Source organism: Nymphalis io, chromosome Z (genome assembly GCF_905147045.1).
Source record: "Nymphalis io chromosome Z, ilAglIoxx1.1, whole genome shotgun sequence".
Taxonomy (NCBI): Eukaryota; Metazoa; Arthropoda; class Insecta; order Lepidoptera; family Nymphalidae; genus Nymphalis; species Nymphalis io.
The window spans coordinates 16809325-16826881 of record NC_065918.1 but is presented as its reverse complement, the minus strand read 5'-3'; the positions used below and the strand labels follow the sequence as shown (position 1 = coordinate 16826881).

Genomic DNA, 17557 nt, shown 5'->3' with positions numbered 1-17557 from the left:
TTGGAGCAGCGTGGTGGAATAAGCTCCAAACCTTCTCCTCAAAAAGAGGAGAGGAGGCCTTTAGCCCAGCAGTGGGACATTCACAGGCTGTTACGGTTTAAAGATTAAAAAAAAAAAAATTGGATTAGCTGCAATTCGATGTTTTTAATTTATAGGTCATGCCGCGTTGGTGCGTGCGGGATCTGTTGCGCCCGGTGACTGTATTCCGCATTGTTCAATGGCGCACGCGCAGCTCAGTTTTCACGGCCACCGTGAGGCTGTTACGTTCTTCGTAGCTGTTCCGGGAGCCGCTCAACAGAACTCACCAGACTCGCCGCCGCCCCCAGCTCCACAGCCATCTACCTCGCCCACGCAACGGCACTCCGCCACCGCCGCCACATTGGTTAACTCCGCCGCGCCTCCCATGCTCGTCATATCCGGCGGAGAAGGATACATCGACTTCAGAATAGGTATGTACCTCACGTGGCGTCATTCGTATTAAAAATTGCAGCTATTAGTAACGTTGACAATCCGACAGGCGTCGGTGAAAGATTTAGATGTAATTCTTTTAATGAATTTAGTATATAATCTCCATAGCATTAAAGCACTTCGGCTTTATTTAATCTCATCAGATTCAGTATTTTAATAAAAATATATACTTATATATATTTATACTTATACGTTTCCACGCAAGGAGGGTGAACATTGTCTTGTTATAACTTCCACGTAATCGCTTTTTCAATTCCTTTATATTTGTGACAGTTATGTTTTTCTTATTTTCAAACAAGCAATATGCACGTTAATCTTAATATAACGAGGTAGGCGCTAAGCGCTAGGCTGCGACTTAACGACTCGGCGGATACATAGTAGCAACGCTTACATGCTTTGATATGTACTTAGTTTTATTTTATATGCTTGTAGTTTCTTGCAGGGGGTTTGTCGCGTTTGCGTATTCTATAGGGAAAGTACTAAATGTTGTATATGTTTTCATTGGGAAACGAAAGAAATCTCCGTTAATCTAATATATATTTTTACGCTCAAGCTTCTTATTGTAAAATAAAATTATTTTGCTTATTTTTATTGTTTACGTGTGCCTATTGTTTGTTTTGAAAGCGATATTTTTTCTACTAAAAATTAAAGTCAATAACGCTAATACTCTGTTTTTTTTATGAGACTTAATTTTTGTATTACGCGCGAGGACATATCGATATGACTACCATATTGAAGCTATCAAGACATGACATATAAAATTGTATTATGATACTACAGGGAGTTAAAGTATAGATTAAACGTATATGGAAAATGTAACATGTTTATAAAGAATTATTTTTATAAATATACAAACAGTGGCGTCATAGAGGGTTTACACCTTCATTTCGATATATTTCATTTTTACTACAAAGGTGGCATTCCGAACACAGCGATATCGGACTCTCTATACATAAAGCCGATGGGGCTTGTCGCCTGCGAGCTGTCTCTTTGGGAAAATGTCATGCGAATTATCGACTTATGTCACAACGTCCTGACTCATTCTCCTCTTGATGCTCCTTTCCGACTACTCTCTTAGGCAACTCTCAGTCACGTGTTTCAATCCTTTGTCTCTGGTGACTGTCGTTGTCACTGACTGACTGACTGACTGCGTTAGAAGGACTAATGTAAAGTTACAATATATCTGCAATAGATATATTTGAAATTGTAACACATCGTATAAAACCTTTCGAATACAATAGTATTATTAAATAATATGTAGCTACTCCTGTGCAATTGCATTGCATTATCTCATTACGAGGTCGCTAAAATAAACAGAGTACAGGCATCTACGAGCCCATATTTGGATGCGTTAGTAGAAAAAACATGATCAAGTTGTTAGTTTATTTATGTATCGGTCGCATTTATATTTTTTGCCATTAGAGGAGCACGCCGATGACGTACGAGATACCGCCTCCCACCTCATTGTTTGGCAGATCGTTGACTCCTGAACGTACCTGATAGAATATAAGGCCATAAAACTCTTTCTAGTTGTAACCGGTACGTGTTTTGTGTTTACGTCACGAGGAGCATGTCGCTTGGGAACTCGCAACACTAACACGATAAGACAAGCCGAGGCGCTCTCTGCACGTACCCCGCACAGCACGGGCTACGCCCATTTGTGTCCGCTTAAACAGATCTTGTACGAAGTGTAAACAAACTACTTCAACTTCACTTTAGGAAGACTGTTGGTAAAACCAACACTAAAATATCTATATTTGAATGATTTATTTATTTATTTGGCGCGAGATCTCAACCGTAGTTGTTTACTAATATTATCACACCTGTCCGATATTAAAATGTTTGTTTACGCGTGTACGATTTCTATTTAAAAGGGACTATACTAACATTTCTTCTTCACGTCGTCGGTACACTAGCTATGTCACATATCCGTCCGTGACCGCTTTATAATTCTACAAACAAAATAAATGATCGTAGTACGATTACTGTTTAACAATTTTTACAAGACTTTAACTCATGACAATTCGCAGGCTTATTGTCAAGCTCATTTATAATTCAAGTTATATACAGTATCGGTTCTGATAGCCAGAATGATACATTTATAATAATTTTCGACAATTGCCTGCTGCTTGAATATTTTTTATATAATATTATATATATTCTTAACATTACAGATCTCTAGAAACGACACCGTGTAAAATGTATTTTTTTTCTATAATAGTGCACGGAAGGATAGAGACATTTAAATGTTATATAAATGTCAATGAGTTAATAATACATTAAATTAATCTATAAGTTTTATGCGTGTGCCGATGATACAGTGACGTCATAATAACATCGTCTAAAAATATTACCTGCAGTGCAAACTTTATACCTATGCCGCTCTGAAGTAAGATTTTCCATCAGTCTCGTACATTCACATAACAAAGTTTTAGTGAATGGTGTGAAGAACATTCAAATCACATCAATTTGGTGTAAAAAAATACTCTCATACTTACTGTTAAATGGTTGAGACAATAAAAACGACAAAAATAAAAATTCTTGACAAACAAAAAGCTTCACGAATATTAAGCTGAAAAGTAAATGTCGTCCAAATATCAGCGCTCTTGTCGTATTAATTATCAAGCGTTCAACTATTTGTAACTTCAAAGCGGCAAAGTTAAATTATTTGTATCACATGATGTATGCATACTGCATATAGTACAAAGCTCCTTTCATCTTTTATATGGCTAACGTGTATATTGCTAATTATAATATAACTCACTTTGAAAAAACATAATAAATTTTAGTAATTATAATTGTAATAGCAAAAAAAAAAATCATTCACTATCCTATCAATAAATGAAATACTACAATATTCGACTGCACATAATTTTCATGAATATGTATTATTTGTACGTTTACATAACGAGAACTTGTCATGTCCGCAGCTGACTCGGAGATGGAGGAGAGCGTCGTCGTGGCCGAGGACGGGTCCTCGAGCGGGCATAGCTCCCTAGCGGAACGCGCGACTCGCAGCCACCTCATCGTGTGGCAGGTGGCCGCCGCCTAGCGCAGCGCGCCGCGCGTACTCGCCCGCCCCCGCCCGCGCCCGCCCTCCGACTGCGACTACGTCTACGTGTGCACCTCCGACAAACCCGCCGACACCTTCCAATCCTACGAGTAGATGTCGTGTCGTCAACGAACACGGAGCGCAGTTATGAGTCGTTCGTGAATTAGAATCGTTTTATTTTTAAATCGATCCATAATCCATTCGGCACCGACCGCGGCCCGCGTGCACATATCAGGGCGAACCGCTACGCGCGGCTACAGACATTGATGTTATAATTGTGTATCGAGCGCTACGTGCTTCTCGCCTCGCCCCGGCCGCTTCATTCCTATTGTATATCGTATTGAGTTGTATTCTATTGTAATAAATCGCTCATCTCGTCGACGTATCGCAACATCTTGTCGCTGCTGTAACATTAACATTAAACTAAATCTCATGTAGTCGTAAGTTACGAGATATAACCACCAAAAATTCTTTATAGAATCTTTATTAGTGAGTAGTTAGCGGTTTAGGATAATAGTTGAGGTGTTGTGTGACGATAGATAGTCTATATGAAATATCTCTTAATGTAGAACAATTTATTTTCGACTGATAACTATTACGGGCTGTGGTTGTCATCTCCATCACAAGTTTAGGGTTAAGATGAGTGAAGTATTTAATTTTAGTGTAGTGTGATTTAGTTCGCTATCAGACGCGACCCAGTATCGCTGCTGGAGCCAGTGTAGTGATTAACTTTACCTTCTAACTAATTATTAATTATTATTTTGAGGAACGTTGACTAGTTTCGTTGCATGGTTGCAATTATATGTCCGTATTCTAGTTGCTCTTGTTCGCCCGTTCACATTTGACCGCATAACACGACATACACAAGAATAACAATCCATCCGAACCCTGCTGGAATACCGACAATATAGTTGTCGCTAAAAATACTGGTTTTATTTCTCAAAAGATTCATGGTGCAAATTTATTTATAGCATAAGTTATATAAGGTACCTTTGTTATGTGAATAATCAAATAAGTTTTTTTTTTATACGTTTTGTGTTCTTCGATTGTAATGTGATTTTTATTTACTCATTTACACAAAATGAAATTATTAAAGATTAGGTCACGTGCTATTTATTTTTAGTCCGAATATTATTACCAAATTTATGAGGTGTATAATATTTGTTCGGTTGTATGTAATATATCCTTATATATAACGAGCTCAGTTGTAAGGCGACATGCGAGCGAGCCGTTCAGTAGTCGAGACCACTTGAACGCTTCGTCCTAGTCAAAACAAACGACCTAGATTAAATTTACGAGGCTTATGTTGTTTTGCTTGTGTAACGAAATAGGCTTGTGCCGAGGGTTTGAAGGTCGACATTTGTCTTAAGTATATATACAGCGCAAGTCTTTTAGTTGGGCATTAATATACTGAACGTAATGCTTGGCAGTGTACTGGATCATGATATGATATGACATAAATTATATCGACAAAATTGTTTATATGTACACGTTTAAAGGTTGGAACACACTCGCACGATCAAGCTCAAAATATAAATGTCTAGAGTAACGATATTTCGCTCTATAAAGTTGACGCGTTGCTCGTTCGCGGTGTGTTCGCTCCTGTAAACTGTAAACAATGCTATTAACATAAATGCTATTTTTGAAACATGGTAAGAATATAGAAACTTATAATTGGTTGAAATGAATATTATTGCCATATACCCATTGTTATACATATATTATTTGTACTTATAACTTTCGTGTGCAATTGTTAATTTAGTTTTTTTTTTTTAATTTAGTCAACGATATGAATTGAACGTCAACAGTATTCAAAACTGTTATTTGTAGTAGTGTTGACTTCCACAGTATTTTTTTTATTGAAATTTGTATACAAATTTATAAAGAAATAATTGTAGAAAAAATAAAGTCTTTTGCATAATATTGTAACTAGTGTTTAAATTTTTTCTTGTTTGTATGGCGCAATCCAATAAATAATGCCTCTGACTTTTGTGGTTTCTTTGTTACGTACTTTTTTTTTAATATATAAGCTAGCGCTTGACTGTTATCACACCTGATGGAAAGTGATGATACAGTTTAAGATGGAGCGCGCTTATAGACTCATAGACTTATAGACTCCAAACTTTGTATAATGAACAGCTTGACATAATTTACTCCAATTTATGTGAAGCACACTCATGCTAAGCCGTCACTATTATAAATGCTTCATGTATTAAAATTGTTTTTTAAATTTTATTTCATAATGTAATATGCAATGCGAATACATTTTGATAAAATTTAACCCACTTAATATAAACGACAGCTTATAGATAAAAAATATAAAAAGTAATAAGTGCTATTGGCGAAAGTATTGTGACGATAAAAAATCGAAAAATAAAACGAAGTGTTTTTTCAAACGCTCTTCATGTTATCTCATTTAAGGAAGTTGTTTAAAAAGTTATTCGTATTCTTAAAAAAGTGGAGTCAAGATAGACAATATTTAGTAACATTTGCAGGGCGCGATTAGAAGTGGGGAGAGAAATTAAATGACACATGTATGGACTGTTTGCCAAACGATATTAACAAAATGGGCAAAAATGATAACGAGGACAAAAGTGTATGAGTCGATTTTAAAAATAAACATATTTTATTTCGATTTTGGTGTGATGAATGGTCATGTTTTATATATTAAAGAGAATTATTATAGGAAAATATTATAAAGAAACATGCGATGATTTGATGAAATCCGACAACAAACTACACGAAATAAGGTCACGAGGACAGGAGGATTTTTCCTGGTACATTATAATATTTCTGATCACAAGTACACATCATCAACTTAGGAAATTATCAGTGTTATGATACAAGCAAAATTGCTTACACAGATATAATAAACGCACTTTGAAATGCGAATTGAATTTTTGCAGTGTTTTTGTTTCAAGAGAGTAATTGATGAAGCTAAACTAATTATTAAAACCTAACGTTTAGTTTCAACTGTAAAGATTTACATCAGTTGACGTAACCAAGCACTTATCGTAATAGATTTAGTGATAATTTCGTACATACACACAAGCACCGTGATGAATACGGTTTGTATGTATGTAGGAGTAAGTTTCAATAGACGATTCGTTTATTAACGGGGTTTTTATCCCCCGCTTCAAAAATTTATTATCCACATCGTAGGCTGAACTAATGTAAGATAATGTTAGTTATAACCAAAATAGACTATGAAAACTTAACGCTTATCAACTAGTTCATGGATAACGTTGAGAAATTTGCCCGGGTCTTTGTACACGGTGTTGCGAATTTCGTCAGCGCGATTCAATTTGGGCACAGTGACATCTAGCGGCAATTGCTGCATTTAGATCGGATAAAGGGGTAAATTTGACCTTCGTTGCACCCTCTTGTCTCCCTCTCGCCACCCTCTCGCTACCTACTTCGTCCATCAACTTATATTTATAATTGTGAGTTAAAAACTGGACCACGTAGAACGAAAGAGCTTTAGAAGGCTGATTGATTCACTATAGTTAGGTTCAATTCCGATAAGTACTTTAACGCAATTTATGGCATAAAAGCAATTTATTATGCCAATGGCGTAGAGCTATAGCGGCTCCCGTAATTATTGGGCTCTCGCGGTTAAAGAGGCTTTATTAATACTACTGCAGTATCGATGATGCCGACGTCTTTAATAATTCATATTAGAAACCGCATTAGTAGCTACTTCGACTTAGGAAAAATATATCTTTTTAGGTCACCCAGTATACAAAGTATTGCTATCAAAACAATCGTTTAAAAGTAGAACGATCAGTTCTACTTTTAAACGATCAAAACTTTTATACTTGTTATAATAATTTAGTAGATCCATTCATACATTTCTATTTCGCATGTAGAAATTTGTGTGTAATTTAACATTAAGAATTATTCAACAGGAAAAAAATAAATAAAATAAAAACTAGTTGATACATTCGCAACGTAAGAAACGTCTTTCCAGACAACATACGCAGTTTTTTAAATATTTATATCGCTTCTTTGTTAAAATCAACTGAAAATAATAAAATTGTATAGGTACTACGCGTCACAGGCCTTGTTCACAAATTTAAATCAAGTTACAGATCTAATAGAAAATTGGAAGAAAAAGTATCTAGATGGCGATATAAAGTCGTCGAGCATAAGCCGATACGACATTAGTTCACGTTACAAAACATTCCTTGATACGATATTATGTCTTTTCTTAACAATAGGTGTCCTGGATGTCGTGCTGTGCTTTGAGTGCAGAGATGGTGGACTCTTTCGGCTTACACGGTCTTTTTGCTCCTTGGAGTAAATCGAGTCTTTTTCTTCCCGATTCTCTTAATGACTGACATAAAAAGGGCATCGCCACTAGCTGTGTTCCTGCTCTTAAACAGCCTTATGGAATGAGCATTGATTGGCCCCGTCTGCTAAAGATGCTGAAGCGAATAAAAGGCTGAAATATTAGTATCCCTTAAAAAATAAATCTTATGCCATTTGCTGCCGTAAACCTTGGAACTCGGATTGTTGATAATTTGATGTCTGTTCGTAAAAATATCTGCTACTAATTAAAAAAAATTGTTAAGATAAAATATTTATTGCAAACCAAAACCTGATGATAAAACAATATAATAAATAATACTGTCCTCCAGACCAATTTCGGCCACGGCGGCCAATCTCAAGAGAAATTAGTCAACTGCAGTCAGGAACACTAACAGCCTGTGAATGTCCCACTGCTGGGCTAAGGCCTCCTCTCCCTTTTTGAGGAGAAGGTATGGAACTTATTCCACCACTCTGCTCCAATACGGGTCCAATGTGGAATACACATGTGGCAGAAGTTCAGTAAAATTAGACACATGCAGGTTTCCTCACGATGTTTTCCTTCATCGTGTAGCACGAGATGAATTATAATCACAAATTAAGCACATAAAAATTCAGTGGTGCTTGCCCGGGTTAGAACCCACGATCACCGGTTAAGATTCACGCGTTCTTACCACTGGGCCATCTTGGCTATAATAATTTGCAATATTATAATATATTACATTTTGCAAGCTATGTCATAGTTTGCAAAATTAGCAGGCTAAAGTGGCAGTGGGCTGGTCACGTATGTCGTAGGACCCATGGCTTTTGGAGCAGACGAGTCCTATAGAGGAGACCGCGGATCGGCAAACGCAGCGTAGGGCGACCTCCAGCCAGGTGGACCGATGACCTAAGAAGGTGGCGGTACGGACTGGATGCGGAAAGCGGAGGAACGGGAGCTTTGGCGCACCTTGGGCCTATGTTCAGCAGTGGATTATGATTGGCTGTTGATTGATGATTGATAGATTTTAATGGTTGGAGTAAAATATGGGTAATTAAAGAGCATTTTAATAATTTTGTTTTGTTTCGGCAGCCCCGCCCCATACTTCAATTAGGCACGAAAGATGTGGTTTACCCAGGGTGTTATGTGTCGTGGGATACACTATGTTTCGGAAAGTGCCAAGAAGTGATGAAAGCTTATATGATACTTCCAGGTTAATTTTATGTCCATTCGTAGGCTTATGTATTTATTTTTCTATATTTTTTGTCCCAATGGTATATTTTGAGCGGATCATGCAACGGAATTACTATTCTTAGGTTCTATCTACGGGTCCTATGTGTGAGTGGTGGCTCATCGTACATTGGTTCTACATTATGAGAACTCTATCAAAATAATCACCATCTCATACGTGTTGGTAAATAATAGACTAGCGATAAGCGTAGTACAGTTCGCTTCCGATATTCGTGGTTCATTTAAACCACGGCGTTTTTCTTACTTTTTGCATTATTATACGTACTAACTCTGAAACGAAAGGAGAAATTTACATGTACATAATCAACCTTTTTGTGAAGCGGTTTAGTTGTATGAGGATTAATATCATGATACGAATGCCATCATTTGCTTCTACCCGTGTTTTTATTGACTAATTTAAACAAAAAGCAGTTATGGTGACTTAATTATAATAGTTTAGGCTTTCGTCCCCAAAAAAACTATAATGTATAGATATATAGCCTCGCGGACATTTTTGTACGTAATGATGAGTACCAACTATAAATATGTAATATTATATATTATTTTAGGTTTCAATAGTTTTCAATAGTTTTCGCCAAATAATGAGTTATATGGAAAAAAAAATAATACTTTGGATTACATTACTGCATTTTTTTGTACGAATTTTTTAAAAACAAAATACGTCATATTTTACTCGCTGTTGTTGTAGCTTTCTGTAGGTAAAAGAATTTTTTAAATCAATTCAGTAGTTTTGAGTTTGTGCATTACAAAACATCCAAAAAATCAAATTTTACCTATTTATAATATTAGTAGTTAGTATTCGTATAAATATTGGTTAATTTGTAGTAGGAGTTCATTTAAAATGATACACATGAGATATCAATCTTTTAATTTTTTTTTTTATTTTCCAAATAGAAACGCACAAATAAATATACATCACATCCATCTATTGGTCTTAACATTTACACTTAAAATAATTAATATAAATAATTTATTTGGAATTCATGTCCATCAATTTAGGAATATAATGTTAATGGGCGTGACAGTTTTAACAAAATTTTAATTTTATAATTAACAAAAACATTCTGATTCTCAAAAAAAAAAAATCAATTGTAAAGAGACATCGTTCGTTTCCTGAAAATCAATTGTTTCACTCACAGAGTCTTTTGAATAATGTTATTTACTTTTCTACATCCGATACATATTTAGCTCTTTATGAAAATAATTTACAATAACTTACAAAGCTGGTTTCTAATTGATGCCATCATTCTTTCGGTTTTAAAATAAGGCGACTTTAATAAATTCCCAATCCCGTTAACAATACGATCCTAAATGATTTAAATCATATTACATATATAAATTATTATAATTATTTTAATAAAAATGTCCTTATAACGAACAAGAAAATATAGTCATGAGCACTAAGAAGGAAGCAGTATTATTGTGTTTACAAAAATGTTTTTTTTTTTTACAATACAAAAAGACATTAAATACTTTATCGCCTAGACTGTATTTGAAACTTTGGCAATTCATTATTACGGCTAGACGGTTTTATGGTCACAATAATTTTAATAAATTATTTAAAAAAAAAAAAACAAATACCATGTACTCAATCGATTTCTATAGTTGCATAGGCAACTAAGTAAGCGTCATAAGCTGCGTCTCTATCAAAGGACAACTTTTCTGTTATACAAGTTAAGTCGTCAACATAAAAATATATTTTTAATTGTTGGTGACTTTCTAAAGAAAAGCGAAAAGTCGTAAACGTAGAAATTGACAGCCGTTTTAATGGAAGAGCAACGTCAGATTTAGTCATCTCTGCGTGTGTAAAGTGCACCAACAAACGATATAGTAAATATATTATGTATAAATGTTTATTACAGGATTCTACCATGAAGGAACCTAACGAACTAATCTGATATTCTCGACCCTATTACGATTGACTAACACATTAAATAATATACACAAAATAACCACAAGCTAACAACACAATTATTAATATCAACAATCGTACAACTATAAGGTTACGCGTACATTAACGATAGAACACCCGGTCGACGAATAAAGTCACGACCTAAACAGTAAGCTTTATCACAATGATACATTTAAAAAGAAATACCCATAATGATATAAACACGCTTATACACATGGGCGTACCAATTTGTCTGAGAAATACACAAGAGTGCGAAGGCACAAAGTTAGCGATAGTAGCAAACAACATAGCGATGATTTTAAAATTAGATACTTAAGTTAGATTTAAGTTTATTTCGGTTTCAATTAATTTACGATTAACGATGTTCAACTTTAGGCACTACTTCTTTTGCAATGAGTCTTGTGTTAAAGGCCACATTCTCGCTACGCCCATGCTCATATTATTTAAATCGCGAATGAAAACTAGATTAAATACTAATTGTACAATATGACTATGTCACACATTACAGTCGACGACATATGACTTCACTTACGGCGACTAGTAACGGTAAGTGGCGTCAATCGTGGAAAAACCTCAAATTTAATTATCGTCGTGGTATAACGAATTTCCAAGTGCACACAAAATGCAAACCACAATAATTGATGATTAAATAAGTGTCTAGATTTTCATCGTTCTCGTTTAGACGAGTAAAGATTTTCTTTTAACGATTTAGTCTAATACAAGGAGACAATAAGTACGACGCGCGAATAAATAATTTATTAAACCACACCGACAGGAAATTATTCGACAATTTTTTTTATTTCGAATACAAATATTTTGCAATTAATAAATTAATTAATTTATTTGAATATAGTAATGATTAATCATGATTTTAAATACTAACGGAGCAGTATTGCCTATTACGTAATTTATTTCGTGTGATATGAAACTCATATAAAAGTTGCTGTAAAAATATCAAGCGACATAATTATTGTAATCTACGTCATCTAACCTAACTACAGTACAATATAATCTTCCTACTAGTATTAAAATAACTTCTTGTTACTACTTTAGAATTGTTTTTCATCAGCGGGTCTAGGGTTACGATTGTGGACTTGAGGTATTGTTAACTTACCTTGTTAGTAAAGAACGAATGATCCTTGCCTTCAGCCTTGTGGGGCTACTTGTGACTAATTATGTAAATTGCTGGTTAAATATATTCCGATTAGGGCACTTTAGAACTAACATTTATTATCATGAATACGTCAAACACGTTCCATCGTAACCCTTCAAACGTCACCCTTCGTCTTCATAACAATTAAAACGATTCAAGAGCTCTTAATAAAATACAACGTTTTTTTTAAATAGAAACGAAAAACAAAATCAAGGCCCAACAATAAACTTCGACTCCATACAGTTTAAAGTATAACAAAGAGAATCAATATAATAACGAGAAGACCGAGGAGTATTCCAATTGCCATCCATTGACGTTTATCTGAAAAAGAAAATATATTATTTAACCTTTTTTATTAAACAAAATTCATCATCATCAATCTATCGTGAGCAGCTTCGATTGGCGATTCAATCATCGTTCGCTTGTCCTTCATCTGACTAATTAGAAGCTGAAGCGAAAGTATTTTCACGTTCATAAGTGATGTTTCAACGTTTGCTGTCTGTCTCTTTAACTCATCTGTATATGTATACCACTGCTTGCACATGCAATTCATTGCATCCATCTTTCAAATTTTATTTTATTATACTTACGTACGTACAATTGTGTAGTCAATAGTAAATAAAGCACATAAGAGACATTTTAATTTTAAAAAAAAATCGATTTTTTTTTATAAAACTTTATATAAAATTAATGCAGTATACTGGATTGTATTGTCGCCAGCACTTTAAATGTATGCGAAAATCAGTTCAAAATCATTTGTGGGGAATAAGTTCTTGAAATTGAAAGAGGCGAAAATATATAAATAGATTTTTTTTTATGTTGTAGGTCGGCGGACGGGCATTTGGGTCGCCTGATATTAAGTGGTCACCACCACCTATAGACATTGGCGATGTAAGAAATATTAACCATTCCTTACATCGCCAATGCGTCATCAACCCAGGAACGAAGACGTTATGTCCCTTGTGCCTGTAGTTACACTGGCTCACTCATCCTTCAAACCAGAATGCAACAATACCAAGTATTTCTGTTTAGTGGTAGAATATCTAATGAGTGGGTGGTACCTAACCAGACGGGCTTGCACAAAGCCTACTGTTATGTATGGTAAATTATTTTAATGACACGAAGCTCGATCTTTTCAAAGAATATTTTATATAAACGGATACCGATATATGGATTACTTACAAATTATCTACAAGACAAACAAGCTCGAAATGTATGAAAATATATGAAAAAATACATATGGTGATTGGTAAAACGAGTTGCAAGGATTCCTTGAAGCAATAATCTTGATGAAATTTCGAAAGAAATGTAAGGCCGACTATTTCGGTGACTAAAGTAATGGCAACTATTTGTATGGCGAAGGAATTTTGCTAATACCTAAGGGAACAACAAGGAACGGCCAATATTATGCTTATTTAATGACTCGGGCCCCAGCCGCACCGTTGTGCAGAAACGACGTGGGAACCTAGCGCGTGCAGACATCGCGCCCGGTCAGACCGCGCGTTACGACTCGGGCCTTGAAAGACGGGATTTTCAGAAATTGTCCACCCACCGTACACTCCAGACCTAGCAAAGGGACTTACGGGGTCGGAGATTTTTGGTTGTCGAAGAAACGAAATAAATGATTGCGTTAAGGTTTAAAGGTTTTATTCCACACCAAATGTGAAAGGTGTATTTAAAAGGGAAATAATATTGATAAATAAAAATTGTACATCTCAAGTTTTTTGCCATTTAGTACCTTACTGCGTAATTATTACCTGTTTCCTCGTATTGTTTACTCGTATATTGTATCACCATTCCACAAAGCAACTCCAAAAAACTCAAATTAGAATTGACACTTGTGTTATTTTATAAACTTACCATTGTTCATGTGAAGGACTCGGGCGACCTTTTTAAGAGTTGAATCGAGTTTCGAATCAGCGTTCTCCATCTCCGTATTGAGGTCGTCCAGCATCCTGGTAGAGTTAAAATATAAAATACATTCGAAGTAAGACTTTCAATATAATGAATAGGCGAGATGGCCTAGTGGGTAGAACGCGTGAATCTTAACCGATGATCGTGGGTTCAAACCCGAGCAAGCATCACTGAATTTCCATATGCTTAATTCATCTCATGCTTGACGGTGAAGGAAAACATCTTGAGGAAACCTGCATGTCTCTAATTTCATTGAAATTATGCCACACGTGTATTCCACCAATCCGCATTGGAGCAGCGTGGTGGAATAAGCCCAGCAGTGGGACATTAATAGGCTGTTAATGTACTGAATGTAAGACTTTCAAATGCTTGTTGTTTACATAGTTGTATTTTTTGCAATTACTATTAATTATAGACTCACACGGCCTGTTCGTCCAGCTCGATGCCAATCTGCTTGGAAACGGTCTTCAGCGATCCTACCGAATTGCTTATCACATGCAACTGATCATTTTGACCCATGAACATCTTTTCTTGCATTGACATAATGTCGCCGTCATAAGTGTCGAAACGGCTCGGACTGTCCGTCTGATTAGCGAGCTTGGAATATTTGGAATACTTGGGGGTCGCTGTCCAGGAGTTACCGAAGTGCATGGGGCTCTCCTCGCCGAGAAGTGGCTCCCTGGCAGTACCATCGCTGTCCCGATTCCTGTTTAGGCTCATCTTGCCTTTCATTACCTATGAACAATATTATATTTGGATAACAATAATGTATGCATTTAATACCTTATAGCTAATGCAAATAAGGTTTAATATATTTACCTTTACTTCTTGTTTAGTTGCTTCTATGAACGTCCTTCTGTCGCAGATTTCTTTATTATCGATCTTAAATTTTGATGAATTCTTTTCAACTATGCGTGATTTAAAATTGTTAAGGAAATTTTGGTAAACGTTTCTCTCAATATCAACAACATGATGAATAGATGATTGTCAACAATACAAACGGAGATCAGGAAATGCAATAAATTGACATTGGAAAATTATTCATTTACACTCAATCAAGATTCATCACGAAGGGGACCGTCAGGAAATTTGTAGTTTGCATTGTACGTAACAGAGGCAATTGATTGAAATCCTTGCTGCACAATGTAAGACACGAGTCTACAAACTACTATATACTACTCGCAGTCGAAAAGGTCGTATGTAAATATACAGGTCCGATTTAAACTGCGAAACGTCCCGCTACTGTAGGCTGTGTACTGTAAGTTAAATTTGAAAGTAAACATTATTTACATACGACCTTTTACACTAACAGTGGCGACTATCAAAACGTGTCCAGTACAAAGTACAAGTGTACGACATTGTTATGATAAATTGCTTCTATTTACCTGACTCTTATAGGCATATATAGGAGTCCTGCTAACAAATTTATAATCCTATATTACAAATGTTTTTTTTTTTTTAGATAATTAAAAAGGGGAAATTTAAAGGAGTCTCCCCAAAGTATAAAAATATTAAATATTTAAAAGGATATTTATTGTATCTTCCAAGTCTTCTAAGTCCCATTCAATGCTCCGAAGGGCGTTCCTTAGTTCTGTGGATGTCCACTCCACTTCAGGACTGTTTGGTGCTACCGGTGCCTTTGATATCTCTTGCCATCGGATATATAATCCGCGGGTCTTATTCAGAGCTCTAAACACCTCACTATAAACATATACAAATAGTAAATCTATGTATTTTTTTAAATATAATTTGTTGTGCATTCTTTTAATCATATGGTTTGTGCTACAACTACAACCAGATACAACTGATACAAATCAACACCACAGTCTGGCATGTAAAAATTATAATTTCTACCATTGAGCTAACTGCACCCTAATTAAACCATCTTATGTGATTAAAAGTAAGTGTGCTTACTAAGTTCAGTTATGCTTTTACGGTTAAATTACTCAATTGATTTTGATAAAATTTTGTATGAATCAAGCTTGAACATTGTGTAAGAATAACATTTATCTAATACCTTCTCCGAAAACATGGTCTCAAACTAGTATTCTATGTATGTTGAGAACTAAGAGAGCCGAGATGGCTGCTAATTTAACCTCTTTAAATTCGTTCAGATTGTTTACAACAGAATCAAGAACAATATTTAGAAGGGAATATTGTAGTCTACTTGCAAGCAATTCAAGAAAACTAACTATAAAGTGTTTGAAAACATGCATATTGGATTGTATTATTATAATATAACTTAGAAAATTCAAACAATAAAACTTCTTTAAATGATGAGCATTTGACACTCTGTGAGAAATTTCCAGGCAGTTACTAATATAGTAGAGAAACTAAAACAATTTCCTTTAAACATTTACATTCATCCAGGATTATGTTGACTAAATGATGTTTGTTGTGCACGTAAACAGATAATAAACAAAAGCTAGGTACTCAACATTAATACTACAGTAATAGAGAAGATTTAAAAATAATTATCAGTATAAATGTGATTTGAGGTTTTATAAATATGTTTTAGCAGTAGCCTAGAATAAAGTATTGAATATAATTATTTTTAAATATTATATTTTAATAATAATGACTCAAAATGGTATAAATTAATAAAAGATAATTGTTTGTCTACAGTTTGTCATCACTATGTTGCTTATATATTTTCTATTTACTAAAGACAGTGATTTCATATGGAACATATGTATGCAATGGAGTAACAAATAAAGCAATCATACAATCAAACGATAAGTGTGGTCTCCCCCACATGCTAAAAATAAAAATACTTGCTGAAGCTCAAGGTACAAGAACTTAAGCCACTTACTCTTTGACGACGTAAAATGGGTCTTCTAAAGTCATGTCAAACAATAATAAGGTATTTGCGGAAGCCGACTCATGTGACGCTGGCTAACACAAACAATTGAAATTAAGCAATGATTACATTTCAATAAAAACGAACATGCAAGAAATCCTGACGTTCCGCTGCCTATCCCACAAAATATCGACGGCCTTATACCTACCAAGAAAACACTTCGCTCGATGATACTCTATTCTCTGTCCCTTACTCTCCTATACGGAGCCGTTCTATTGCAGCTGCGTATCACAACTTCTTTCACTGCGCAATCGCCGAGGGCGGTAGCGTATAAGGTGCAGAGGAAGACGTGTTACAAAAGCGCTCCCTCTAACGTACATCATAAACAACTCGAGCAAAATATAACTTCAAGTAGCTCTCTTTTCTAAGAGAAAAACACGGTAAACATTTCCTTGGAAGCCTAAAAATCGTTTTTGACTTAAAATGTCAAATTTAGTATGTTATGTAGTGGATTGGTTCTGACGTATTGTACGTCTTGAAATAATTATAAATTTGAATTAATAATATAAAGCTAATTATTTAAATGGTTTTTTATTTCCTTCCATTGCTTATAAATGTGAATTCTATGAACTCTAAATTACCTTTAATATTCTGTTTTTTAAATATGTAATAGAAAATTTAAAAAACAATTCTTGTGAATATTTTTCTAGAAAGGATTA

The 17557-nt window shown here is 35.0% G+C and overlaps 2 protein-coding genes across 4 annotated transcripts in view; one reads left to right on the top strand and one right to left on the bottom strand.

Annotated features, from left to right (window-relative positions):
- The window catches only part of LOC126780469 (JNK-interacting protein 3), a 32998-nt gene extending 27492 nt beyond the window's left edge, over positions 1 to 5506 (top strand). For 2 of the 3 annotated variants that reach the window (XM_050504973.1, XM_050504972.1), the window contains 2 exons: positions 156 to 449; positions 3399 to 5506. In XM_050504973.1, coding sequence (XP_050360930.1) covers positions 156 to 449; positions 3399 to 3520 — 416 coding nt within the window. In that variant the 3' untranslated portion in view covers positions 3521 to 5506. Of the gene's footprint in view, positions 1 to 155; positions 450 to 1890; positions 2008 to 3398 lie in introns of all 3 variants that reach the window. The other variant, XM_050504974.1, reaches the window with a different exon arrangement.
- A 4430-nt stretch (positions 5507 to 9936) lies between these two features.
- LOC126780521 (syntaxin-6) lies at positions 9937 to 17033 on the bottom strand. The gene is made up of 6 exons (XM_050505087.1): positions 16851 to 17033; positions 15570 to 15739; positions 14858 to 14952; positions 14460 to 14773; positions 13985 to 14079; positions 9937 to 12445 (listed from the first exon to the last, which is right to left on the bottom strand). The coding sequence occupies exons 1-6, from the start codon at positions 16883 to 16885 to the stop codon at positions 12369 to 12371; spliced, it is 786 nt and encodes a 261-aa protein (XP_050361044.1). The 5' UTR covers positions 16886 to 17033; the 3' UTR covers positions 9937 to 12368.
- Between the last annotated feature and the right edge of the window lie 524 nt (positions 17034 to 17557).